This window comes from Planococcus citri, chromosome 5 (assembly GCF_950023065.1).
Source record: "Planococcus citri chromosome 5, ihPlaCitr1.1, whole genome shotgun sequence".
Taxonomy (NCBI): Eukaryota; Metazoa; Arthropoda; class Insecta; order Hemiptera; family Pseudococcidae; genus Planococcus; species Planococcus citri.
Window position 1 is genome coordinate 33,979,720 of NC_088681.1, and position 26,020 is coordinate 34,005,739.

Here is a 26,020-nt window from a genome sequence, read left to right on the forward strand (position 1 = left end):
TGATCCAAACTTGTTGTTTGTTGGGTTTTGGGAGATCTAAGTTGGAATGTTTACTCAGTTTTTCGATCTGACCTTCTCAAACACTCTCAAAGCAGCCTGATTTAATTCAAATCAGTGTGGAAAATTTCAATGTTTTGTGATATATCGCTTGTTAGCTTTTTAGGACTGCTGAGCCTTAATATCAATGACGTCGTTTTTCATCTGATCCTCTTGACTCTTTTTCACAAGTGCTCCAATTTGGTCATGTGAATATTGTTTGATCTTTACGTTATTTAAAAATTTAAAATATTTTTCTGGACAGGAAAGAGTGCCTGAAGAGGGGTGAGGAGGTGAGGGATTCTTGAAGTGTCCTACGTTAATGTTTCCTTGTTTATGTATATATTTTTTTTTTTCAAAAAAAATCTTTTTATTAAATTTAGTCTTTCAGTTCATCAAATATGTGAGTGAAGGGTGAAAACATCGAAACAGTGAAAAGAAAAGATTCCACTTCATTAAATAAATTAATCCAAATTCAAAATATCCACGTGTAGATAGGTAACTGCCTACCTGCCTACCCCTACCTGTACACTATAAAACGTAAATATTTCGTATTTGTTTATCAATAGATAAGGGGTGAGCTATAGTTGTTGGGGCGAATGTGAAATTATTTTAGCAATTTATTGTTAATAATCCCTTTTCGAAATCGTCGCGTATAGGCGTCTATAAATTGCCAATAATGTACTCGTACGACGACGCGTCTGTGTCAAATAAACACGTGTCAAACGTGTTGAATTTTTCATCAATTTCGCGCTAGTATTAACGAACGAACAGACAGCATGATTCATCGGCTCATCGCATTTACGTATAAAATTGTCACTAAGGTAAGAAGGAAAGGAATAGCTAACGGATCTTCACTACGTATCATCACATCACTGCATTCAAACGTGTGTCTGTGTATGTGTGAAAAATTTTAAACAAAAAACGATTTAAAAATTACTATCAAATGCTCGTATACTTTGAGCAAAGTTGTTCGGTTGTCAATTATGCAGTTTCGATCTTTCCTATTTTACGTTTACTCTGTGCAAGACTATTACGAGAGTTTCGAAACGTTCGCGTGAAAAATAAATAAGCCGTTGAGGGTGTTAGAAGTTTGAAGACAACCAAATTCGTGAATTGAATGGAAATCTTTTGCCGGAGTGAGTAAAGATACGTACATGAAGACGCGTATTGTTCAATTAATCTTCACGTAAGAATGAAATATGTTGCTATTGTAGGTATACTTAGGTACTTAATTCAGGCGAATGAAGTTTTGGCAAAAATAAAGGTAATTTTTTCGCATTTATGGTTTGGCTTTTGAGCAAATTTTGACGTATAAGGCGTTGCTGATTAAATAGGTGTAATTATTCGCGTGCGTTAAGTTAATATTCGAGACCAAATTGTTCCTCGAGTTTTATGTACACATATTATTATGAATATATTGGTAGCGTGCTCATTGTACCTATTTCTTTTTTTTTTTTTGTTTGCTTATTTTTGTATTTTATTTTTTCCTTCGTTTTTTTCTTTTTTTGGTTGCCTTGCTGTTGTGTTGTTATGTGTACGATATATTGTTGTAATCGCCTGGTAGTTGACTGAAGCGCACACACGACCTTTAATTTCGCGGGCGAGAAAAATGGGAGGTGACATTACTTATTCTAATAGTCCGTCGCATGATGTTGTACCTGATGGTTTCTACAAGCGAATATTCGGCAATACAGAATTCATGGTTCCTAATAGATATACGGACTTGACGCCTAAAGGTTTTGGAGCCCAGGGTATGGTTTGGTAAGTATTTCAACTTTTTTTTTTAACCAAAGAAAAAAAATTTGCGGAAAATTCCACCTAGCACTCCCCCTCTGGCAAACCCTTTAGATAAAATGTTGCATACTACCCAGTTTAGATTCCTTTTTTGAGAATGTAGCAATAGTTGTATGAGGCTGTTGGGTGTTTCAGAGTGAAGTAAGTTTTTCAATCCAGCAACGAGCAACATTAAACATTACGTGGGCTCATTTTTTTAAAAATCATTTTTAACGATTTCATCTTCTCCGATTTTTCGTTGATTTTAGATGGCTTTTTTCATTAAGTATTTTTATTACCTGATGATTTTTTTCTGTTCATGAAATTATTCTTTTTCAAACATGTATTTTTCTTGTCTCAATGCTACTCAAGGCTCAGTTATACAAAAGTGTTTCTCTCTGAAAAATGAAGAAGAAGAAGAGGAAGAAAAAGAAAGAAAATTTTGCTCATTTATTACAACTGATGAGAAGTCTTGAGTACATTTACCCTGAAACACCCTGTATTAATTGTAATTTTTTTCGGCCAGTAGTTTTAATTTAACATCGAGCAAATTATACTCGTATCTACTCGACTCGTGCTGTGGAAAAAAACACTATAACGCCTTTCTTCAAATTTACCTTCGAGCAGTTATGTTTCTGACGCGTTATGAAATTTAATTTTGTATCAAGTTAGTCGTAGGTTTGCGCTGTCTTACCGACGAATTTTTGGTTTTTACGATGAATTTTTGATTTTAGATAAATAAAAGAGAAATATTACGTAGGTTACAGTAGGTGTATTTAGCTCTTTCGTATTAGATTAGGTAGTTATACTCGCTAAGTTACTAATGGTATAAAATTTTGTTTTTATAAATTTTGGTAAAGTTTGACTTTAGTTGGCCTAATTGGACGTTCCCCCGCAGATATTCAATTAAGTATTAGGTAACTAAGTGATGAGAATTTTTTCCCTCGAACGCGAACGTAAATTAAGGAAAAAATTATAACCGGAGTAACAGTAAACTTTATAAAAGAGTTTACAAGCAACGTAACGTAAATTAAATTAGTTCCGGAAGAATTTTTTCGGCAACTAATTTAAAGCGTTTTTATGTACTCGTATAGGCTATACGGAGTTGCTGAGATTGTGATTTTTGAATTCATCTTTAAGTAATGGGGTGTTTTTCATCGAAAGTAGGGTTCTGTAATATTTGTACAAAAGTCAATTTTACATTTTTTTTTTAATTTGGTGCCTTAGGAACATTATAAGGCATTTGTTTTCTATTTATAGCCCGTTAATGGTTTGTTTTACGGTGGAAAAATTGCTAATAAGGCATTATTCTCAACATTTTCTATGAATTTAACCTGATCGATTTACGTTTTTCCGTGTGTAAATACATATAAATCGCGGTGTTCCTCTTCAACCTACCCTCTTACCCTGCGATGCCTTTCTATAATTTTATTTCAAAAAAAGATGGATTCTCAAGAAGTGAAAGACGAGGATGGGGGCTCAAAGCTTTTGTCATAGAAGGCTGAGACTGGAGAAAAGGGTGGAAGAGTGTAGGTAGTTAGGTACCTCTGGATGCTAGGCCACGTTCGTGTTCGAGGGCTCTTTGAAGTTGTCTTCCCTCAAAATTGCGGAAGGAACTGGAAGGTTGAGCATTTAAAATAACGTCGTATTCGTATCCAGAAGGTTCGTTTCGTACAAAACAATCACCAACGTTATCGAAGTACAGCTTTACCTTATCAGAATAGTATAGAGATTTAAGGTGTTAATTGATGAGGAAACCTACACAATCCATCAATTCCGATTGAGTTGAAATTTGGTTCACTGGAAAAGCTACCACCTAGGCACCTGCATCTCAGAAACAAATTTTCATCTTCCGAAGTGGATTTTTAGATTTTTCGGTGAATTTTTGAAAATGGCAAAAATGGCTCATCGATAAATTAATTAGGTCTAATGCATGGCAAAAAATGAAAGTCTGAAAATCGGTTTATAAATATACACATGACATGAAGTGTCATTGCCCGGAATCGATTGCAACCATTTTCGAATCGATCTGGATTTCTGGAGTCTCCTGCAAAAGTCGATTTTTTTCCCGTGATTTCACTTCACTTTCCACAGTACCTAAGTTAGAGAAAAATTTGCTAACTTTTGTTAAAAACCCAAGGTCAGCTTAAAAGTGCTTGCAATTGATGATTGAGGAGGAAGCTTCTAGTGATGAAACATTTTTGAGTTATCTTCCATAAAAGGGAGCAACTTTGGAATTTCAAAATTTTGAAAAAAATGGTGAGTTCAAAAATGGTTCAAGCTTATCAATACATTTTTATTTTCGATCAAATGTTTAAAAAAATGTTTTTTCTTTTGTACTTTTTTTTGAAAATGCATGGAAAGTATGATGTTTTGCTGTTTTTTTTCAAATGCTACAGACATTTTTTTGGAAAAATGTCGATTGATCGTTTTTTATCCGATATGCTCTTTTCGATTTTTTTCTTTCTCTGGAGTATAAATATTTTTTAAAAAATATCCTTCATGAAAAAAAGTGGAAAAAATTAATTTTCAAAAATTGAGTTTTTAGATAAATCATGGTAATTTTGAAAGATTTGAAAAAAGGCTCGGAAATCATTTTTTCTACCATACTTACCTACTCCTAAAAAAGAGTATGAAAAAATGAAAAAGTGTCAAAAAAATTTTAGGTAAGGATTTTGTACTAAAACGAATGATTTTAAAAATGTGAATGTTTGCCAGAGGAAAAGGAACATCTAAAACTTTTTACATATGTCGTCTTTTCAGGGTTTATTCTAAAGTTTTTTTTATATAGAACTACCACAACATATCTAAATAAAAATTTTGAAAATTCAACAAGGAGAGATGGGGTGCGTCAAAATTTTAAAAAGATTAGACTTCACCATCAATTCTGTCCTCAGCCCCCTCTCTATCCATTATTTTTTCATAAACTCATTTTTTTGGATGAAGAATTCCATGATTTGGTGAACTTTTCTGAGAAAAAATCTGTAGTTTATGACATTTTTGAAAAAATTTCGGTTTTCAGTACCAAAACAAACTTTTTAAAAGTATTTTTTCCATAGATTTATGATAAAAAGTGAAAACAGGCAAAAATTCTTATCAAGAATTGTTTTAGAGAATAAGAAATAAAAAAGGAAATCATCAATTTATAGGATCAGAACAAGCATTTTTATGGTATTTTTTCAATTGGAGTAAAAATGAGAACGTCGTGATTTAGACAAGAAAATTTAAATTTCTAAAAAGTCGTTGAAAAGTCACAATCATCGATCTGAACAAAAAAACTGATAATTTTGGTCACCCTTGAATTTTTGTTAATATTCATAATCCGAATTCTAAAGTTTTGGAATCATTTATTTTGGATAGAGAAATTTTGATAAGTAAAAAAATCAGGATTCGCGGGCAAATTCGTTATTTATTTATAGAACTGTCCATTTTTCGAAAATAGAAGAAAGGCACGGAACTAATAGGGAGAGGAGGAACATAAAAACATGAACATGGTTTTGAGATCTCATTGAAAAGTACAAGCAATAAATTTTCATCATTTTTTTACTCTGACGAAATGTTGTAAGCTTCAAAAAGAGGGGACTAAATGAGGAAAAAATTACAAACTAAAGATCGAAGAGGAAAGTATGACAGAACGCAACTTTGGGATCAAATAACTACATACATAAGAACAAATTTGAGAATAAGGATGTATTGAAGAGGAATAGGGAGAAAAGGATGTAGCGAAAAAAATCGATTGACTCGTAGAGCAACCGAACATCAACAAAAATTCAAAATTTCGTAGATCCAAACCAAATTTTTTTTGAAACTCTTACTGTTATCCATTAATATTTTTACAATTAACTTAAGTACATTCTGGATTAAAATTTTCCAATATACATTCCTGTAATCTATGTTGCAATTTTGTGTAATTAAACCTCAACTTTCAACGTAAAAAACTGTTCAAAATTTTCAAAATTTTTGAAGTAATTTTACTTGTCTTTCTGATGGAATTTTAAAAATCATGCGCTCGATTTTAAAAATGTTTTCTATCGATAGAATCCTACCAGTGTGCATCAACATTGAACTACACTTATAATTTTTGATTCCATGGTAAAATTTAAATTTTTTTTCAAAATTCACGTCATTATTCTATAACTTGTCCAGTATCATGAAAATGTCTTCAATTTATGAAAAGTTGAGTTCTCATCCGATAATTCGTGTAGACACATAAATTAAACTGTAAACATAGTCCCAGAAAGAGCGTAGTCCTATGAGAACAGGGAGTGAAAAATTTTCAATTTCAAAATGTCATCTTAGGAATAGTACAAATAAAACTACCCTTTTCCACCCTTCACCAAAAATAACCTCGTGAGAGATATTATTAATTTATTTGCTGGAAAGCTACGCGTAGAGATTTTTGCTTGGCGAAATTCAATTCGTGCTGGCCTATGTAGTTGTAGATATACTAGTTTAGTTGGCTGTAGTTTTATAGTACTATATCTTCGTATAGCACCTGTTGATAAAGATTTATAAAATTAGCTCGAAATTGTCCGAACGGATTATCTACTCGTTCGACGTGTAATTTTTATTTATTTTGCGAATAAAACGATGACGTCGATCGCATTCAACGAGTAATTTTATTTTTATTTCTGTTTCTTTTTTATATTTTAGCGCCGCCCTGGATACCGTTACACAACAGAATGTAGCCATAAAGAAACTTTCACGACCATTTCAAAATGTCACTCACGCTAAAAGAGCTTATAGGGAGTTTAAGCTCATGAAACTAGTCAATCATAAGAATGTAAGTTGAGTATAATATTACCATGGTAAACTCGATGAGATGACGATATAATATGCTGACGCGAAAGCAAACGCTTTCCGAAAGCTTTGACAAAATACCATTAGAGTCGTGTAAAAGAAAAGGCTGCTTGAAAAAGTTTTTACGATGATGATATTGAAAGCTTGTACACAGCTCGTAATACGTATACCAAAGTTTCAAGCGTCGTAATATTCAAGCTAATAGAGTAGGTACCTAGACCTACCTACGTGTATTTTAGAGCTGGATGAGTGTGGTATGGAAAATAATATATTGTGTGGCGTGCCCTGCTGCGTATCCTTCAGATTTTTTTGGAATTCGTTCAAAATCAACAGGTTTTTGTGAAAAGGTGCTTTGATATTTACGATGGTAGAAGTTTTTTCATAAATTCCTAAAAACAGATTCATGAGAGATATATACGAGTATTTTTGTCAGGGTTCGTGAAACTGAAAAAGGATATTCATTGGAGTATTTTTACGTTTAGGTACTACGATTTTTCTTACCCTTTTTTATTTTTTGGTTGCGTGCAGATTATAGGTTTATTAAACGCGTTCACTCCGCAAAAATCTCTAGAAGAATTTCAAGACGTCTATTTAGTAATGGAACTAATGGACGCGAATTTATGCCAGGTGATTCAAATGGATTTGGATCACGAACGTATGTCCTATTTGTTATATCAAATGCTGTGCGGTATTAAACATTTACATTCGGCTGGAATCATACACAGGGTAAGCTATATAGTGGTTTTTGCAACATGTACGAGTACAAAATTTTAGACACGATGATAGCAATGCCTATAATAATAATAATAATAATGATAATAATTGCATACGAGCTTTATACGGTCTCTGGCGAATGATACTAATTTGTCCCCCGTTGTCGGCGGCGGCGCATGTTTTATTGTTGCAGGATTTAAAACCGAGTAATATTGTAGTAAAGTCAGACTGTACGTTAAAAATATTAGATTTCGGATTGGCCAGAACTGCTGGTACCACTTTCATGATGACGCCATATGTGGTCACTCGTTATTACCGCGCACCAGAGGTACTAACGAGTATTTCTATTTTCTATTACTCTGTAAATATGTAGTTCAATTTTGCTATAACCAGAGTGAAAATTATTTTTTAGGTGATACTGGGTATGGGTTATAAAGAGAATGTGGATATTTGGTCAGTCGGATGCATTATGGGAGAGATGATTCGTGGCGGAGTGTTGTTTCCTGGAACTGATCATATAGATCAGTGGAATAAAATTATTGGTAAGAATACGATATGATCGATTGTTGAATTTGTACGTATGGATCGTATAGACGAATTTGGTATTAATTTTCTGATTGATGTGTTGTTGCAGAACAATTAGGTACACCAGCAGCCGACTTCATGCATAGATTACAACCTACTGTACGTAACTATGTTGAGAATAGGCCAAGATATTCAGGCTACACGTTCGATAGGCTGTTTCCGGATGTACTATTCCCTTCTGATTCTTCAGAACATAATAGATTAAAAGGTGAGTGTAATTTGGATTATTTTAAAGCCGACTAGGAGTGAAGTTGAAGAGTGCCTGCCCATAAGGGAATGATCAGATCTAAAAATTAAATCCGGGAAGTGTTCGGATTTGATCAAATGTATTTAGATTTGGTCTGATCCAATTGGTCAAATCAAATTGGATTCATGGCATGTCCGGATCTGATCAGATCCAATCCAATCATTTTCCCAGCTGGTTAGCGTTAACAGTCCAACTGGCAAAAAGTGCTCTAGAAATTGAATTTGACTAAAATTTTTGCAGTACAAAAAATTAGAGGGGAAAGCCTGAAACCCATTATTTTAAAAATGGCTCAGCCACAAATTTTTTTTGGTGCGCATCTTCCCTTACTTTGATAGTATGTTTGCTGAAGCTGTTCAGTTGCTGTCAGAATATCAAAAAAAAAAGCTCGGCTTCTGTCAAAATTTCTAAAAAGTATTGTATCTTGCCAAAAATTCTGAAAAATTGTTTCTTCAAAAAATTTAAATGTCTAAAATCTTTTTTTGTTTTTAATAATTGCCAAAAATTCGCCTTTTCTGCTAAAAATTGTCAAAGTCTTGTTTTTTATCAAATTTTTAAAAAAAAAGTCGTATTTTTGTCAAAAATTTGCAAAGAATCTTATTTGTTTGACATACAAGTAAATTGCATTTGCTAGTTATTTAAAAAAAGTTTTGCTTTTTCTCAAAAATTGAAAAAAATGCTAGCTTTTTACCAAAATTAAGTATTGAAAAAATGTTTTCCTATGAATGTAAAAAATTTCTAAAAAATTGTACCCTTTCCACCAAAAATATTGCTTAAAAGTCTTGCCTTTGGGGGGGGGGGGGAATTGCCAACAATCCACTGGTTTTTTCTAAAATTGTCAAAATTTTGTTTTGTTGCCAAAAATTTTCATTTTCGTGCAGAAAATTGCGAGAAAGTCTTGCATTATTACCAAAAGGTTGTGAAGTATGTAATTTCACATTTCTGACAAAAATTTTGAAAACAACTCTTTTTCCAATTTTTTTTTTTTTTGAATTTTTGTTAGTCAAGTTACCTACTTTTTTTTTTCTTTTGGAAAAAATTGAGTCGATCCCTGAATCTTAAAAAACTCTCCAAACCTATCAAAATAGGCTAAAATTTGGGAGAAATTCCAGTATGTATGTCTATAAGCCAAAAATTGAGTGAATTTTCCAAGTGTCGTGTGATCTATCGAAAAGTAGGATCACATGAAGAAAAAAATGACCGTGTTGTCCCTTGATTATTGCAAATGTCAGGAACTTGGCAAGCAAAACTAATTTATTAGCTCTTTTTTTAAATTAGAGTTTCATGATACCATTTTTCATAGCTATCTGCAAAATGTATTCAATTTTAGGCTCAAAATATGTTAAAAAAAAATTAATTTTAATGTTTGGTTTTGTCCCAAAATTTTACCCATTTTAATTTGTCGCATGACCCTTTTTCAAAAATACTAATGACCATGACCCAATTATGTGATCGAAAGTTCTTGAAATAATGATTCAATTTTGGGCTCAAAATTCTTCAGAAATGTTCAAAAAGCATGTAATGATATAACTTTACCTCAAATTCATTAAATTTCAATGATAGGAGATTTGAAAAAATATTTTTTTTTCATTTTTTGTGTTTTAACTTTTTTACAAAAAATAACAGTTTTAAACATTTTTAAAAATTTAAATTTGAAAATTTTTATATGCAAAGCTGCTTATAATTTTTAATTTTAATTTTTCAAAATAAGTTATCACTTGGCAGAAACTTGTTGTTTCCAAAATATTTCTAGAGACCGTCATGGTGTTTGAAAAAAAACACTTCATTTGTGGTATTTTCCCAATATGTTGGGTAACTTTTCGAAAAAAATACCAAAAAAAAAGAAAAAAAATGAAAATTGGCGCAAAATTGAATTAAGATATGGATTAAAATTGAAGTTTTGATTTTTGTTTTATTTTTTATGATGTTATTATTATTATTTTTTGGGAGGAACCATCCAGATCCGAAGATTAAAATAATCGAGTAGATAATTTTTGATGTTTTCATGATTTGACGTGCAGTTTTTGGCACTTTAAAAGAACGCATGAACTTCTATTTTACCTTGAAGACGCTGGATACTGTGTTTCCTTATACATTGCTAATTCAACAATCATGTTTTTCTAATTGCAGCGAGTCAAGCACGTGATCTGCTATCACGTATGCTGGTCATAGACCCAGAGAGACGTATTTCCGTCGACGATGCACTATTACATCCTTACATCAACGTCTGGTACGAGGAAGGTGAGGTAAATGCGCCAGCTCCCGGACCATACGACCATTCGGTCGATGAAAGGGAGCATACAGTCGACCAGTGGAAGGAACTTATCTACCAAGAAGTTATGGAATGCCATAATTCGGCTAGATTTTCACCTCCGCAGTCAAATAGTACAGAGGAGACAGATGGAGCGTCTCCTAGTCGTCCTACTCGATAATAAAGATTTTAAAACATAGTTTTCGGTTTGTTTTTCCTTTTTCCCCTACTCTTTTTTCTTTTTATTTTTTACTATTTCAGTGCACGTTGCAATAACAGTATTTTTTCCCCTTCTACTACTGAAAAGTAAGAATAGCGTTCTTTTCGCGGAGATTTCTCTTCTCTCTCTCTCTCTCTCTTTCTCTTTTTTTCATCTATGATGAAAGTGCTGCCATTATTCTTACTTTTCTTCCTTTATTTTCTGTTTATACCTACGTATGTATTTTACTTTGAAAGCTTGGAGAAATTTTTAACTTTTTGACGTCGCAAAGCGTTGTTTTAAATATGTGTAAAGTCGCCTTTGATCGAGTCGAAAATCCGTCCAAAAATCTTGACGATGTCGGACCGCTTAGAGTTGTTGGTTCAATAACCGAGCTTTGAGTATTGTGCGACGATGTGTTTTCTTTTTTTAAGAGCTTGTTTTATATACGTACGAGTAATAGTATGCACTTTTATCACGACGTGCGATATATTTGAAAATTTGGACAAATTTATACAATTGTTTTGAGTTTTAAACATAATATAAACGAAGCTCGCAAATGCGACGTTGATTGTATGATTGTTTTATCAGTTTTGACCCTTTTTAACGTATCAATTTTACAATATAGATTTTATTTTGAATTTTAATATGTATAACTTATCGTGTGAATGGAGTAGAATTTGCTTTATTGGGTTTTATTATTCTTTACGAACAAATAATAATTTCCTTCACATTGAAGTATCCTGTTTTGATTTTATTTATTTATTATTTATTTATTTTTTTTTAGAATTAAATAATTTTTCGACTAATAGATAAATGAAAGATTATTGGCGGCTTTGTAAATGTGTGTAAGTTATTTTTTTTATTATTTGTTTTTTGAAACACCAAGTTCAAAAAGGTTTTAAATTGTGCCATTTTTATTTTTAATTCCAAGTCGAGTTGGTATTTGTATTTTAATTGTTCTTTTTTCTAGATGGCCTTTTTTTCAAAACGCTTTTTATCTACCAATTTTTGCGAATATTCTAATCAAAAAATTTATTTTTAGTGTTCTTAATGATGTGATGAAAAGGAATGTTGAATGAACGAAACAACTTTATTCAGTTCCATTACTATCGAGGTTATTTTAAAATAAAATTACACCGGCTCGAGGATTTTATACTAGTAGTTTAAATTTTTACCCTAAACAACACCATTATTTACATTAGTTTATTTCGTGAATTCGACATTTTTCATCAGATGACGATGGTTTTTACAAATCGCTTTTCATTTGTAAGTTAGTTTTAATGGTAACATTTTATCTTCATCTAGTAAAATAAGTGCTACAAAAGAAGTTTATTACGAAATGAAGCAATGTCTTAATAGTATTCAATTCGAGGAGAAATTTTATTACATTCCAAGAGATATGACATTTTGACCTAATAATTAACGAAAAAAATATATTCTATGAGTAGTTTTTTTTGTATAAGTTACTGTGTGGTAAACATAAAAATTATTTTACGAAACGCTTTTTTTAGACGCAATATTTGATTTTATATTATTTGAATTTTGTAGAATGAAATTGCATCCATCTAATAGATCTATGTAATTACATAATTTTGTTATTTATTTATTAATTTATTATTTTGTACATAATATAATGTTTGAATTAATTTTATCGTAGCGTCCAGTTTTTTTTTGTACATAAGCAGCAGTATGATTTAAAAAAATTATTTTTAAGCGCTATTTATTACAATATTAGGCATATTTTGTGTAAAAAAAAATTTTTTTTAATGAAAAGAAATGGAATCAAGTAAAAAATTGTACGATCTGCTGAATATACTATACTTCTATCTTATTGATTTTTCTCTTTCATTTATTTTGTTTAGAATTTTGAAATTTCTTTCGTGTCATTCATCATAATATTCCATCTCTCAATTCTCAATTAGTTAATTTTTATTTAAATTGAGATGAAAAGAGTTTGTTTTGCTTTTTTGCTGCAACTGCAAGTGATTCTGAAAATTGAAATTGGAAGCATTGATGAAGGCATGGAGCTTGCCAGTGTTAGTCTAGGGCACTATACACTATACAGCCAGTCTGGAGGAGAATAAAATAAAATTAAATTGAATTAAATAATTAAATTAATAAATGAATAAAATAATGAAGAATTTGAATTTTGAAATAATAAACGAAATAAAAGCAAGAGCAAAAAGACTAAACATATTATAGTACTCGTAAGTACCTAAATAATAGATTTTGGAAAATTGAACATACTGATGTCACTGATACAGAAAAGAAACATGAAAATTTGAAAATTTGAAAAATGAAATCCACGAAAGGAAAAATGCAAAAATCCATAAATCGAATCTGTACGAACAGTTCCGAAATTACCCGAAGTTTACCCATTATCGATTTCTCAAAAATTTTTCTGTGAAGTACAATTTCAAGGTGTTTCGTTATCATTAAAAACATGTCCGTACAAAAATATTGATAACGAACCTTCAATTACTTGGTTTTTAATACAGTTTTTCTACTTGATTATGATTTGAAAAACTAATTTTTTCTATGAAAATAAATCAAGAATTGCTATACAATGTTACTAAACAGATTCCTTAAAATTTCCACCATTGTGTGTCAAAATTCGGGTAAAATTGCTACCAGAAGTATCACACATTACTTGAGGTAATTTCAACTCATTTTATACCTTTTTACCGCAAAAGTTTTGCTAATATTGATATTTGTCTCGCAGAAATAATCGGTATGAGAATCACTCCGCTTCAAATGGATTTCTACAAACGTTACCAAAAGTATACTCAGCTAAGAGGTCTTTATTCATCAAAACTCAAGAAACACCGAATCCCAATAGTTTGAAATTCATTCCTGGAAGGACGATTTTAGAGAAAGGACAGACGATGGATTTCCCAAACATAGCTGCAGCTTCTTGCAGTCCTCTTAGTAAAATGTTGTTTCGTATCGAAGGAGTGAAATCTGTGTTTTTAGCTCACGAATTTATCACAGTTACCAAAGTAAAATGTGAATTTGTATTTGGTTGGTCAATTGGTCAATTGCGATAACTAAGTATATCAAATTTCATTCATTTAGATACACGAAGATGTAGAATGGAAGTTGTTGAAACCGGAGATATTTGCTACTTTGATGGATTTTTTCGCTACAGGCCTTCCAATAATTACCGAAGCAAAGTCTAAATCAGAAGGTAAGTTTCAATTTGTCATTGCGTACTTTGTGTACGTAACTGTTCTGTTTATAATTGAATTTCATGTATCAATTGCATCATTTTAATTGATTTCAATTGTTCATTTCAAAGGAGATGTGGCTGAAGAAGGTGAAGATGATGAAACTGTATTGATGATCAAAGAATTATTAGATACTCGAATCAGACCTATCGTTCAAGAAGACGGAGGCGATATTGTGTTTATGGTAATTGATCTTTCAATGTCTATTTACAATTGTTGAGACTCAGAGATTAAGAAGATAGATTTGATGTGAATTTGCAGGGATTCAAAGATGGCACTGTGAAATTAAAAATGCAAGGCTCGTGTACGAATTGCCCTAGTTCAGTGGTCACCCTAAAAAATGGCGTTCAAAATATGCTTCAGTTTTATATACCAGAGGTAAGTACGATATCTGTTGATAATTCAATTTTTCATATTCTTCAACTTAACACTGAATTATGAATATTGCGCAGATTAAAAATGTCGAACAAATCGAAGACGAATTAGAAATCATAACCAAAGCCGAATACGAAAAATTGACGAAAAAATTGAAAGAAAAAGAGCTAAAAGAAAAAGAACAGCAAAGTCAAGAGAATGTTTCGCAAGTTGAAAAATAAATGTTTCAGTGTCCGAAATAAAGTTATTTAAAACCCCAAACTGTACTTTTAAATTTATTTGTAATTATGTTTTTACAATTGTATCTAAAAACTAAATACTTCCACAATATGTACAAAGACAAACTAGGTTTAAAAACTCGTAAATTATAACAATCGCTGTGCGCGTAACAAATTTAAAATATTTTCTTAAATTTACATGAAAATTACAAGTCAATAGGAACTACGATACGTTTCTTCAGCGATTAAATACATATATCTTTTCCAAACATGCTGCGATACGAAGACGAATCATTGTTGAGATTGCTTATGTGATAAATACAAAAAATGAATAATTCACCCGAAGGTAGGCTTACACTTATTTGTATTTGTGCAAGATGTAGACAAAAGTGGAATATCATCTAATAGGAACTATATTACCTTAATTGCTCTCTTAAAATATTCGAAATACCAATGCTTCGTGTGCGATATTAAAAAAAAAAAACTTGCGATCAATGTTTAACGTTATGTTCTACTCTTGACAAAATGTCGTATTTTTTTTAAAGCAGTAAATTTGTAAATTATTATCAAAAAGGAGGAAAATGCAAAATAAAAACCAATGCTGTGTTTGAAGTAATAATTAAATTTTAACGCTTAGAAGTTACTTAACAATTATCGAACAATTTTTCTACATAACATTATACTACAAGCTGCGATGTAAATTTTTCATACTCCTTTACTCTTACGCACTAACATCCGTTTCTTTGCTCGTATCTTTATCCTTATTCTTTTTATGATGTCTTATCCTGTGCTCCGTGCTCGAGTTCGTAGAATGATAATCTAATGAAACATTAATAAAAATCATTAATTTAAAAAAAAATCATGTAGGTAAGTGCCTACATTGGTAGGTATACCGTCATATTAAGCATTTTAGTAAACGAACCCCGTTACACATTGAATAGTAATTTAATTTACCTCCGTTTACTTTCTGCTTCAATGCATCAACTCCGCTCAAAAACTCTTGTTCTTTTTCAGTAAACTTAATTTCTTTCTTAGGTACTTCCTGAACAGTTATATCCAAAAAAGGCAGACTGGTCGAAATGCCGGCATACGAACCGTTTCTAATTACTTCTGGAATCAGCCTAGGCCATTCTGCGAACAAAGCAATGTTATTTACAATCATATCATGACTTGGTTGAGCCATGATTTTCCCGAAAACTTTCTGCGATAGAAAAATTGATCAATTACTCTGTGATTGAATTTTGAAAGAGTCCGATTACCGGTTATATAAGAACAGTTTATCGGGATGTTAAAAAATTCGCGAGCAGGCAAACGGATTTGGTCATCTGCTACCTTGATCGTAATCCCATTATTTCTTGACGTATTGTACCATGCAGACACAGCTCTTTTTATATCCCATTCCGTCCATCTTTCTTCGTCGACTCCTAAGGTTTGTTCTCCGAGTTTGGTTCCTGGAATTTATTGAATATTAGAATTGAAGTTTTTTTTTTAAAATTGAAGAGCAATTAGCATGGGCAAGGTGCCAGCGGCAGTATAGGTATTTTAAATAGATTGGTACCTACTTACATATTTATTAATGACGAATAAAACTTGGGAATTACGTACCTTTTTTGGTAGGATCTTTCTTGTTATGGGCGTTTTTGTAATATACCGCCATAAATGTAACATTACTATTTGGTTCAAGTATTGGTAAGCCGGTAGAGTCCTGAGGGAAAAAATTACAAATGTTGAAATTATTAATATCATCATGATCAATCATATGAAGAACCAATAAATACATAAAAAAGATATGTTCGTATTGTGATCTTTAATCATTCAACACCAAGTTCAACCTATAAATAAAAATTGTCACGAAAAAAATTTCACTGAACAGTCAGATCGTGACATTTGAAAAAAAAAATGAATTTGAGCGATCACTCATTTTGTAAATTGAGGATTTTTCTTAATTTTCTCTAAAAGATGTTGATTTTCAAAGCCAAATTTATAAGTAGATGGAGAGGGAAACAAAAAGCCAAGTTGATAGAAATTTGCTGTTGTTTGTTTATCAGCTAAAAAAATTTTCGATTGTTTTCACAGTTTTTTTGTGAGACCCGCAAAGGAAAAATTCAATGCTCCAAAACACATACAATCCCCTTTTTCAATAACTTAGACTGTTTAGAAGGAAACATTTTTATATTGCAATAAAATTGGAATAAATAGTGTAGAATAACTCCGTGGTTTTCAATTTCAATTTTGTATGTATTTTGGAATTCCAATTTCAAAAAAAAAAAAAAAAAAATTAAAAATTGGAATTTAAAAAAATGTTTAAAAATTAACAAGTACATATTATAGGATTTTGAAAATTACTTAGTTAAAATATTTCGTTTTGGAATTGGAATCTGAAGGAAAAAATTGAGATGTGAGTTTCTCATTTCTACGCAAAAACTGAGAATTTACTTTTGAAAAAAATTATTATTTCAAAATAAGAAAAATTACAAATAGCGTAAGATCGAAAATTCAAATTGATATTTGATATAGGTAGGTAATCGAAAACCTCGGCATAGTTTTATCCCATTTTATTTCAATGTTGTTGAGATGTAAAAATTTTTTCTTGTGAGCTGAGTTGTTGAAAAGAGGGAATCAAATTTTGCATTTCGAAGCATACAATTTTTCTATTTAGGGTCTTATGAAAAAATTGTGATGAACAATAATCCTTTGGAGGGAATTGAGGAAAATTTCCAATCAGGGTTGTAAGGTAATTTATGTCGGTAAATTACGGCGGTATTTTACCGTATTTTACGGTATTTTACCAAAAGTTTATTACCGTATTTTACCGTAAATTACCAAAAAGCATTTTTTTGCCACATTATTTTATTTGAAAGTTGAAAGGATGAATCAACAGCTGAAGATGATTGGCATCAAAATTCACAATTTATTTGCATCAATGCTAATAATAATTGATACATGCTACATATAAACAGGAAAATATCTTGAAAATTACCAAACAATTGCCAGAAAATTATTCACAATTGGTCAAAAATCAGAAAAAATTGCATCAAATCGTGAAAACATGTTGAAATGTCATTAAAATGTACTTCAAAATCATTAAATTTTGGTTATTTCAATCATTTTATTTAAAATAACCAAATAGGTCAATTTTTTATTTTTTGACAATGTTGAATGATTTAAAATTTTAATTTTAATCCATGCATGGTTATTGGTTATACAATTAATTTTTCCCCATTGCCATTGGCATTGGCCATCTTTCATCACTTTTTAGTTTTTACTTTTTAGTAATTTTCAGTAACTTCAATGTTTTTCAATTTCATGTGTTGTTAACTTGTTAATGTAATTTTTAATTTTAACCCTTTTATAGTTTCATATTGTTTTCAAATTTCAAGCAGAAAATTATTGAAATTCAGTGGCGTAGCCAAGGGGGGGGGCGAAGGGGGCCATGGCCCCCCTTGCGAGCAAAAATTTGTAAGAAAACATGCCAAAATGGACGTTTTTTCGTTGTTTGGACCCATTTTTTCTAAAAATTTTCGCTCAAGCAATTATTTTGCTTTCTTTTTCATGAAATCACCACACATCACAATAGATTTTCAGAAAATTACCCCTGATTTCGATTTTTCATGCCTAAAAATCTGGTTTTGCCCCCTCCTTGAGAAAATCCTGGCTACGCCACTGTTGAAATTTCCACCCATTACATAATATACAATAATTTTATATGTTTGAACTTTTGAAGGTTTGAAGTTTGAACTTTGAACACTATAAGTTCATTATATTCAAGTTGGTAAAATACGGTAAAATACCGTATTTTACCGTATTTTACCGCCGTATTTTACCAGCGAATAAATTACGGTAATTTAACAACCCTGTTTCCAATTTCTAAAATAAGTTCTTGAAACGTGAAATTTATATTTTTTATTCATTTTGAACTTCTACCAATGTTCTCCCCATGAGGGTTTCACCGGCTAAATTTAATTATTTTACTTCCAAATTCCATAATATAATATCGTCAAGATTTATTTTATCATTCGTTTCAGTGGAAATTGAAAAATTTTAATTTTAATTTTTAATTTTCAAATTCCCCCCTCTCCCACAATAAATGTGAATTCACTAAAAATTTGTCAATTATGCTGCACTGAAAGAGAACTGCAGTGTCGCCATATTTGATATTTGTTGACAAAGATGATAAGATAAAAAAACACAGATCAAAAACAAAAACAATTCTTCTCAAAACAGTCAAAACGCGAAAAATTCTGCAATAATTATGATAATTAGCAATTAGCACGTGTTCTTCGATAGTATGATTTCGCCGTTTTTTATCGAATAAATTACAATTTTTAGTTCGGTAAATCCAAAGTGATGTGTTGTGTTCTCATCGTCGAAATGAAAGATGCGCATTTTCGGTGGTCGAAATTTGGAATCGGTAAGCACAATCTATATTCTATAAAATACTTATATATGTACTTATCGTATCGTTAGTTCTAGTTCGTATTTAAGACTTTCGAGAGTATTGTCAACTCACCCTCCTCAAAGGCTTCTTATAGATTTTCAAAACTGCAGAAGTCACATTCATGAAGATATCCGGCGATGGCTTCGACATGCTTAAATCAAATGTCACATGTATTGCAGTGGCCAATGGATCATCCATATTCGAATTGTTACCTGGGTAAATGAATAATGAACATTGAATTCTCAATAATGAGATGCAGAATGAGCTAAAAATTTGATAATTACATGTTGGGTATAAGCTTATCATTCGAGGACTGTCTGAAAATACAGCTAATTCTCGTCTTTCCTCTGCCTTCCTGGTGATATCGTTTAACGGCTCTAGTTGTTGATTCCTCAGATTATTCTCCACCGATTTCGATGACGATGATGGAATTACCCCAGTGAACTGTATTATTCTTTGTTTATAGTAATCCAAGTAACGCTGTTTATTTCTGCAAATAAACCGAACAAGTATGATTAATATTAAGTGAGGTGAGAACAATAGTGGTTGATGATTGGTGAATTTATTAGTTATTTGGTGTTTTTGTTTGTTTTACAAAAAAGTAATCGTTTGGAAACTTGAAGAATTTGGCACCACTCAAAGGGTTAGAATTTATTTTCAATCATACATCTTTATTTATAGTTTTACTTCAATTGATTGATACCTAATTCATTTATCTGCATTGATAATTTTATAAATAATGTAATGACGAAGATGAAAAGAGTCAAGAGTCTGCACATCGAACAAGTAATTGCGAATCAAGAATAAACCACAATTGCAGCTTCAACACTACAGTACCTAGATATACGAGTATTTTAATCGAATACCCCCGAAGAGATTTTTCAATTAAATTTCAACCGAACAAACACGTGAAATTGTTACCAAACGCGACGAATAAAATATACGTAATCAAGATGAAAACATCGTTCAGATCTAATTGCTGATACAACACGCTACGATGTTGGAAATCGAATGGAACAAGAGCTACCTAATACGTATCTACGTATCTGGAAAAAGCATCACGTCTTCGTCGCCGCATAAAATGCAATCACACTTTCTTGTTGCATTAAGGAAAATCAATTTATCTCATAACTTGCTGCAGATATCTAACTATTGACTTTAATTTTACACCAGCTAACAACGAATTAATAAAATTCATTACCGTTTAACCAGCGCCAATGTGTACTGTGTAGGTATCTACGAGTACAGTACGGTTTACTACCCCAGCACCTACCATACCGTCTAGCGTTGCTCTATTAAATAGAGAATGTGACCGTCTGCGACCTTCGTGTAAAAATTACAAAAAGCTCGTTCGATTGTAATAAGCTATAAATTTTTGCTTTAAACTACGTCGCTTGCAGGTAAACTCGTCTGGATTAACATTCAAATTATAAGAATAAGAAAAAAAAAAGTGCAAAACTTTGCAAAACTTTTGTACTCTCGTAGATACGAACGCGTGTACTTACTGTAATATTAAATTACACAGCACATCGTGTTTCATCTTAGCAGACTTGAGACTTTTCTATTCGCGAATCGCCATGTTCGGTGTAGACATTCGTTAACCTATTTTCTTCAATTTTATAATCGAATTACAATCCAACCGTAAGGTGATCGTATATCTTTTTTATTCGCCGCCGCGAACAGATGAATTTGCAGACTAATGCGTCTCATAACTGTATCCTAAGCGGCTATAGGTACACGGTTGAAGAAAAAACAATTCCCTACCTAATCATAATTTATACATGCGAACGCAGCACGAATGCAAACTGTATTTGGTCTCTCTCTCATTCACTTCAGACATCGCATGTGCACATATACATACGAGTTTAACAATCTTTCACGACAGTATGTTTAACTATACTCGTATCTTGGATTCTACCTCGTAAGCGAAATCATTTGCCACATGTCCATTCACCGTTCATCGAAAGATCAACAATCAAGCTGACTAGTCGGTTTCCGAACCGTTACAGATCACTATCGGATATGTCCACTAATTAACGGATGTAACGTTTTAGCTAAGAATATTCAGTAGAAAATTTCCATTGTATACATGCAGCGTTGGTTTCTCCTATTCTCGTCGAATGCAGATAGATTGTGGATTTTTTTCCTTGCAGTTACGCTGATTATCCGTTTTCTGCAGACAGACTTCAAGTACTTAACGGAAAATCCCTTCGATCTTAATGCTAATATCTACGATGCTGCTATGAGTGAATACTGCGTCAATTTTGATTTAGACTTATTTAGTCATTTACTCCTCTTGTAAAATTCACCACCCCTCCCGTAACTGTCTCCTGAATAGAATTATCGTGGGATCAATATCGAATACAATCATCACAACGTGTGATCTACGATACGAAGATGTCGATAACCTAATTATAATTTTATTGAAATTTCGAATATCCGCAGATGATTGATTCAAAACCTAGACAGCAACGTGAAGATGGTACCGTACTTGGGTATTCTTTTTTTCTATTAAAGTAGGTATAAAAGAACATTGTATATTGAAAAAAATTTTCAAATACAAAATGAGCATCTTATGAATGTTACGATGAGGGAGGGGAAAGGATCGTAAACAATCACTAAACATGGTCGTTTTTTTCTCGAAAAATGACATTTTTTGCTTTAATTCCAGATACCTTTACTTGATGGATAACAGCGAATTTGGTGTGTAATTCTCGTGAACTATTTCCACAATTTTTAGCTGAGAAAATCCCTCCCTCCCTCCCTCCTTACCACTCTCCAAAAAAATCCTATTACAGATTTGAAAGAAAAGAAGCGAATTTGAAAGGTCTCTCGTTTTACAAAGGTGTTACCTATCAAAATCGTGTTGGTGTTTTTCATCCTATTTACCTCCGTGTCACCTGCTGTAAATGCCTCTGGTTGCCTACCCTTTGAGAAAATTATGAGTATTTTGAAAAATCCAGAAAAATAATACATATACAGTGTGTTATTTGGCACTTTTCTTATTTTTCATTTGTTTTTGTTTTTTTACGAGGATTTTTATATTGAAAATATCATCTGACTGGGAACAAATTTTATCATTTTAAAGAGTTTTGAAAATTTTCGTGAACCTTGTATAAGTTAATTTTTGAATTTTTTCTCATAAATGATACTTTAAATTGTTTTGAAAAGAAGTTTTTCTTAGCAGTTTTAATGCCTTTATTGTCCCTCCCGCCTCCCCTCTCCTCCCCTCCCTTCTCCTCCCCTCCCCTCCAAAAGAGAATTTTAAAATAGTAAAATTCGATTTTGCCTGATTTTATGAGTTGAGATTAAGAATTTTGATACTGATTTTTCATGAAGTAATGTTTTAATTTTGTTCTGGAATATTCTGCTTTTTTTCGAATTACTTGAACTGAGTAGGAATATTTCTTTCAGCTTTTTCTATTAAAAAAAAAAAATTGTCAATTTTTTTCTCATTTTTTTCTTGTTTATTCATTTTTTAATGGCATGATTGATATTTATTATTGCTTAATTTAAAGAAATACGTAGAATAAGTAAAAACTGAGATGCTGTTTTGTCTTTAATTTTTATTATAATCCATTCTCAATCGACTCCCAAAAATATAGGCAATGAATCCCTTTGAAAATGTGATGCACTTCTATCTAATAGTTCACTGAGTTTTTTTCAAAAAGATGTGAGGAAAATCTTCAAACATGTGAAAATATTATTTTAAGAGTAGGTACTTCTGAACAAAGGTGATTAGATCTGAGCACTTCATGAATTCCTGCTCACATCTGATAGGAGAGACCTGGACTGATTGGATCTGACCTTTACCTGATTCATCAGACTTGATCAGATCCGGACATTTCGAAAAATTTCAATCCATTTTGATAGGTTACACGATACTTTTTGAAAATTTCCAAATTCAACTCATGACCCTAATTTGGGTTCAAAATTATTCTTCAAAAATCATCAAAAATTCGGTTTTAGATGATTTTCCCGGCAGCTTACGTTAATTCGGTGCAATTTGAGCGCGAAAATACGTGTAGCTTTAATCATTAGTCTTAATTTTTCTTCGTCGGGGTGTTTTTCTATTCTATGTCTATTTTTCAACTTCAAACAACATGGATTTTTAAAAAAATGTATACCTAGTTATTTATATATTGAAAAAAATACTCATTTTTTTGGATAAAAATATCCTAATGCAGAAAAAAAATTCTTGCGAAGTTTGAGTACCTACTGTAATTTTTTTTTGAAGTCGAATTCGTCGTTGAAAAAGTGAAAACATTCTATTTCGACCGGGGGGGGGGGGGGGGAGTGAAATGCCTCTTTTTTCAAGAGAAAATTAATTTTATTCCATAACGAAATATTTCAAACTTCAAAGCATAAAAGTTACCACACTTCGTTCATTTCGAAATTGTATTTCCTAAAATGTACGCACGTGTTTTCATCGCTTGACTGGAATAATAGATAATATTGTGTATTTTTTATATTATGCATGAATTTCCATGTAAATAATTATGTATCATGAGGAGGGGGGGGGGTTAAATACCATATAACTTGAATTTTTGAAATAGGATAATTTATCCAAAATCTTTCTGTTGGCATTTCATCTTCAAGTTTATGAATTGTGATATAAGTACAGGGGGGCTCATAAGTAGGATTTTAAAAAAAAGAAATTGTTTGATAAAATACTTAAAGCTTTTTGATTTTTGCAGAGATACCTACCTATCTCAAAAACAAAACGTCTTTGAAAAAAATTGATCGAATCCTATCAATGAGAAATTTCTTCTCCCACAACTTTTTGTCTCTTTATTTTTTTGGGAAAAATTCTCATTTTTTTCAAAATTAATTTTGTTGATGAAAAAATGTAGGTAAGTATCAAAAAGTTATTTTCAAACTTTGTAAAAATTCTTTTTTAGCAGAGTGCGATACATTTCTAATCAGAGTTTTGTTTTTGGGCTATTTTGGACAAACATTTAAAAATCCTGTACTAATATTGATTTTTAAAAATAAAAATTTTGAATTAAAATATTTTTTTGATTATAAAAAATTGAATTTTGATACGAACCAAAGGTCTTACAAAATAAATGAAGATAAACAAAATTGTAGAGAATAAAATTTTCAACCTAAGAAATACGATTTGGTTTTTTTTTCAACATTTTGAGCAAAAATGAGAAACTCAACTTGATAGAAGGGCAATTTTTTATTAGACCATGCTGTACGTTATCGTTGCGCTAATTATAATTACCTATATTTTTTCTTTAATCCAAATAATCTGTTGAAAAAATTTAAAGGCTACAATAAAAAAAAAATTCACTTACAAATCATTCTTCTGCGTCGAAGTCATATTTTTACCATTGGCGACATGTGGAACACTTGGCTGGTACCCTTCATCATTATTTATATTCGGATCGTCGGCCGGCATAATATCAATCAGTCCGTACATTTCGTCCAAAATACGAAGCAATTTCCTGGCCATATCTTCCAAGGGAGCATCAATAATTGGCGAATTTGAATGATTTTGAACCGGTTGAAGTTCTTCAGTTATCCAATTAACTCCCGAGTTACGCGATGGAATAGAGGCAGCGTTCGATTTGGTGGAAATTTGTAAAAATACGTGCAAAAAAATGGTAATCAAACCGAAGTACGACTTCATGTCGATGGATATTCGAATAAGACGAAAGTAATTATTATTGTAAATATAGTTGAAAATTATCAGACGCGTACGAGGCGATAATAATCCCAAAGGTATGCGAATGATTAGCGAAAAAAAAAAGCGCGCGATCGTCGCGATACGAAATTGGTATATGAGGTGTAAGTCGAAGTCTCTTTCGCGTCAATGGAGAGATTCCATAACACCGATAAAAATTATCCTGATACTGGGTACCGATTGACTCTTGTCGCTCACAAACAGTGGACCACGAATGCATCGCTCCGCATAACGCGCAGCTCTTAATACCGACAGTAAGTACCCCTAGGAGAGGGAGTGAATTCTATCTCCAGCTTACGGTACCTAATTTGTCAAAAACAAAATAACAAATTCTTAGATTCGTGATAATACGGTCTGGCGTTTTTTTTGTTTTTTTTTTTTACTCACGCGTCGTCTTTCGAAAAAAAAGAAAAATTACCATTTTACAATGTGCGATGACGAGATTACCTATCGAATATGATAATTCGACTTTTTCGAACTTCGAAGTGCTGAAAATAGGTAGAAATTTTTTTTCGATGATTAATCGTCTCCTGTGCGGCGTAGACGATTGCAGAATTTTGGACAAAATAGCTCGAGTGTCTGTATCGCGATAAAATGCTAAAAAAAAAGTCGCCTGGTTCTCATCATGGAGGTTAATAGGCTGCGAAGTTTGTTTTTGCTTCTCCTTCGGTATATTTTGATAAATTACAAAGCATGAGAAATTATTCCAATTCGTTCGTGTTTTCATTTTTATGGAATTACGATAATGAACGAGATAAGCATTTCTCAGAGTATAGGTACTCTTGGTACCTATTTGATGTATGTTCTCTTTTATAGAAGGGTATTAATCGTTGTTTGATTTTTTTCGTTTCGTAAACGTTGAAGGTGTATTGAGAAAATTTGGTGATTTTTTGCCCATTTTTATTGGACTAGGTGGCTTTTACGAGCACTACTATAGGAGTTTTTGTTTATATTGATATCTTGATAAGTATCTACTGGTACCTTACGTATGTACGATGTTAATTTTCTTATAACCCAGATTTTCTTGAAAACCTCGATGAAATCATTTTGAAATTGAGAAAACCAGAATGAATTCATTGAACTCATTTGAATAATTTTACAACTTACTGGAAAGTATTTACGCCGTAGTGAAACATTTTCAAATTCAGATAGGTATATTTTGTTGGATCGTTTGATTGATGGATGACTAGATGGGTTTTTTCATATTGACGGCGATCTGATCATGTCAAGGTTGATTTTTTTTTTATCGAATTACACGCGTGTATACTCTACAAAAAATATACATATACCTAAATTTTCGGTAAACATTGTTTCTCGAAAAGGTTATCGTTCGAATGACCGATGGAATTGATAAGGAGTGACAAATTATCTCATGAATAAAAATTAGTGGCCTACTGTATAGTCTACTGCTTAGTACAATCGAGCCGACCCCATAAAAATTTACGGTATAGATAAGTTGAAT

General features: G+C 31.8%; 3 protein-coding genes across 6 annotated transcripts in view; 2 read left to right on the forward strand and 1 right to left on the reverse strand.

Annotated features, from left to right (window-relative positions):
• bsk (mitogen-activated protein kinase dJNK) overlaps positions 1-13,263 on the forward strand; it is a 66,127-nt gene extending 52,864 nt beyond the window's left edge. For 2 of the 3 annotated variants that reach the window (XM_065367641.1, XM_065367642.1), the window contains exons 4-9: positions 6,466-6,595; positions 7,141-7,338; positions 7,520-7,654; positions 7,739-7,868; positions 7,961-8,119; positions 10,286-13,263. In XM_065367641.1, coding sequence (XP_065223713.1) covers positions 6,466-6,595; positions 7,141-7,338; positions 7,520-7,654; positions 7,739-7,868; positions 7,961-8,119; positions 10,286-10,587 — 1,054 coding nt within the window. In that variant the 3' untranslated portion in view covers positions 10,588-13,263. Of the gene's footprint in view, positions 1-1,603; positions 1,801-6,465; positions 6,596-7,140; positions 7,339-7,519; positions 7,655-7,738; positions 7,869-7,960; positions 8,120-10,285 lie in introns of all 3 variants that reach the window. The other variant, XM_065367643.1, reaches the window with a different exon arrangement.
• On the forward strand, positions 13,124-14,471 carry LOC135847907 (NFU1 iron-sulfur cluster scaffold homolog, mitochondrial-like). Its single transcript, XM_065367644.1, has 6 exons — positions 13,124-13,263; positions 13,331-13,607; positions 13,684-13,795; positions 13,907-14,019; positions 14,097-14,213; positions 14,288-14,471. The coding sequence occupies exons 1-6, from the start codon at positions 13,175-13,177 to the stop codon at positions 14,429-14,431; spliced, it is 852 nt and encodes a 283-aa protein (XP_065223716.1). The 5' UTR covers positions 13,124-13,174; the 3' UTR covers positions 14,432-14,471.
• Position 14,472: 1 nt separating this feature from the next.
• LOC135847905 (uncharacterized) lies at positions 14,473-24,790 on the reverse strand. Of its 2 annotated transcripts, XM_065367638.1 has the most exons (7): positions 24,170-24,789; positions 19,151-19,356; positions 18,939-19,078; positions 16,034-16,133; positions 15,688-15,879; positions 15,383-15,559; positions 14,473-15,247 (listed from the first exon to the last, which is right to left on the reverse strand). In XM_065367638.1, exons 1-7 carry the CDS (start codon positions 24,502-24,504, stop codon positions 15,150-15,152), a joined length of 1,248 nt encoding a protein of 415 aa, XP_065223710.1. In that variant the 5' UTR covers positions 24,505-24,789; the 3' UTR covers positions 14,473-15,149. The 2 variants fall into 2 exon arrangements, with proteins under 2 accessions (XP_065223710.1, XP_065223711.1); XM_065367639.1 differs by lacking the exon at positions 14,473-15,247 and having other exon boundaries at positions 15,402-15,559; positions 15,656-15,879; positions 24,170-24,790.
• Between the last annotated feature and the right edge of the window lie 1,230 nt (positions 24,791-26,020).

Excerpts from the sequence above, each read along its gene's own strand:
- LOC135847905 (XM_065367638.1), bottom strand. The coding sequence starts at position 24,504 with ATGAAGTCGTACTTCGGTTTGATTACCATTTTTTTGCACGTATTTTTA. Across the intron at positions 19,079-19,150 it reads GATAAGCTTATACCCAACAT|GTAACAATTCGAATATGGAT; the intron begins GTAATTATCAAA and ends TCATTTACCCAG. Across the intron at positions 16,134-18,938 it reads ATAAGAAGCCTTTGAGGAGG|GACTCTACCGGCTTACCAAT; the intron begins GTGAGTTGACAA and ends TTTTTCCCTCAG.
- LOC135847907 (XM_065367644.1), top strand. The coding sequence starts at position 13,175 with ATGTTACTAAACAGATTCCTTAAAATTTCCACCATTGTGTGTCAAAAT. Across the intron at positions 13,608-13,683 it reads AATTTATCACAGTTACCAAA|ATACACGAAGATGTAGAATG; the intron begins GTAAAATGTGAA and ends TCATTCATTTAG. Across the intron at positions 13,796-13,906 it reads AGCAAAGTCTAAATCAGAAG|GAGATGTGGCTGAAGAAGGT; the intron begins GTAAGTTTCAAT and ends TTCATTTCAAAG.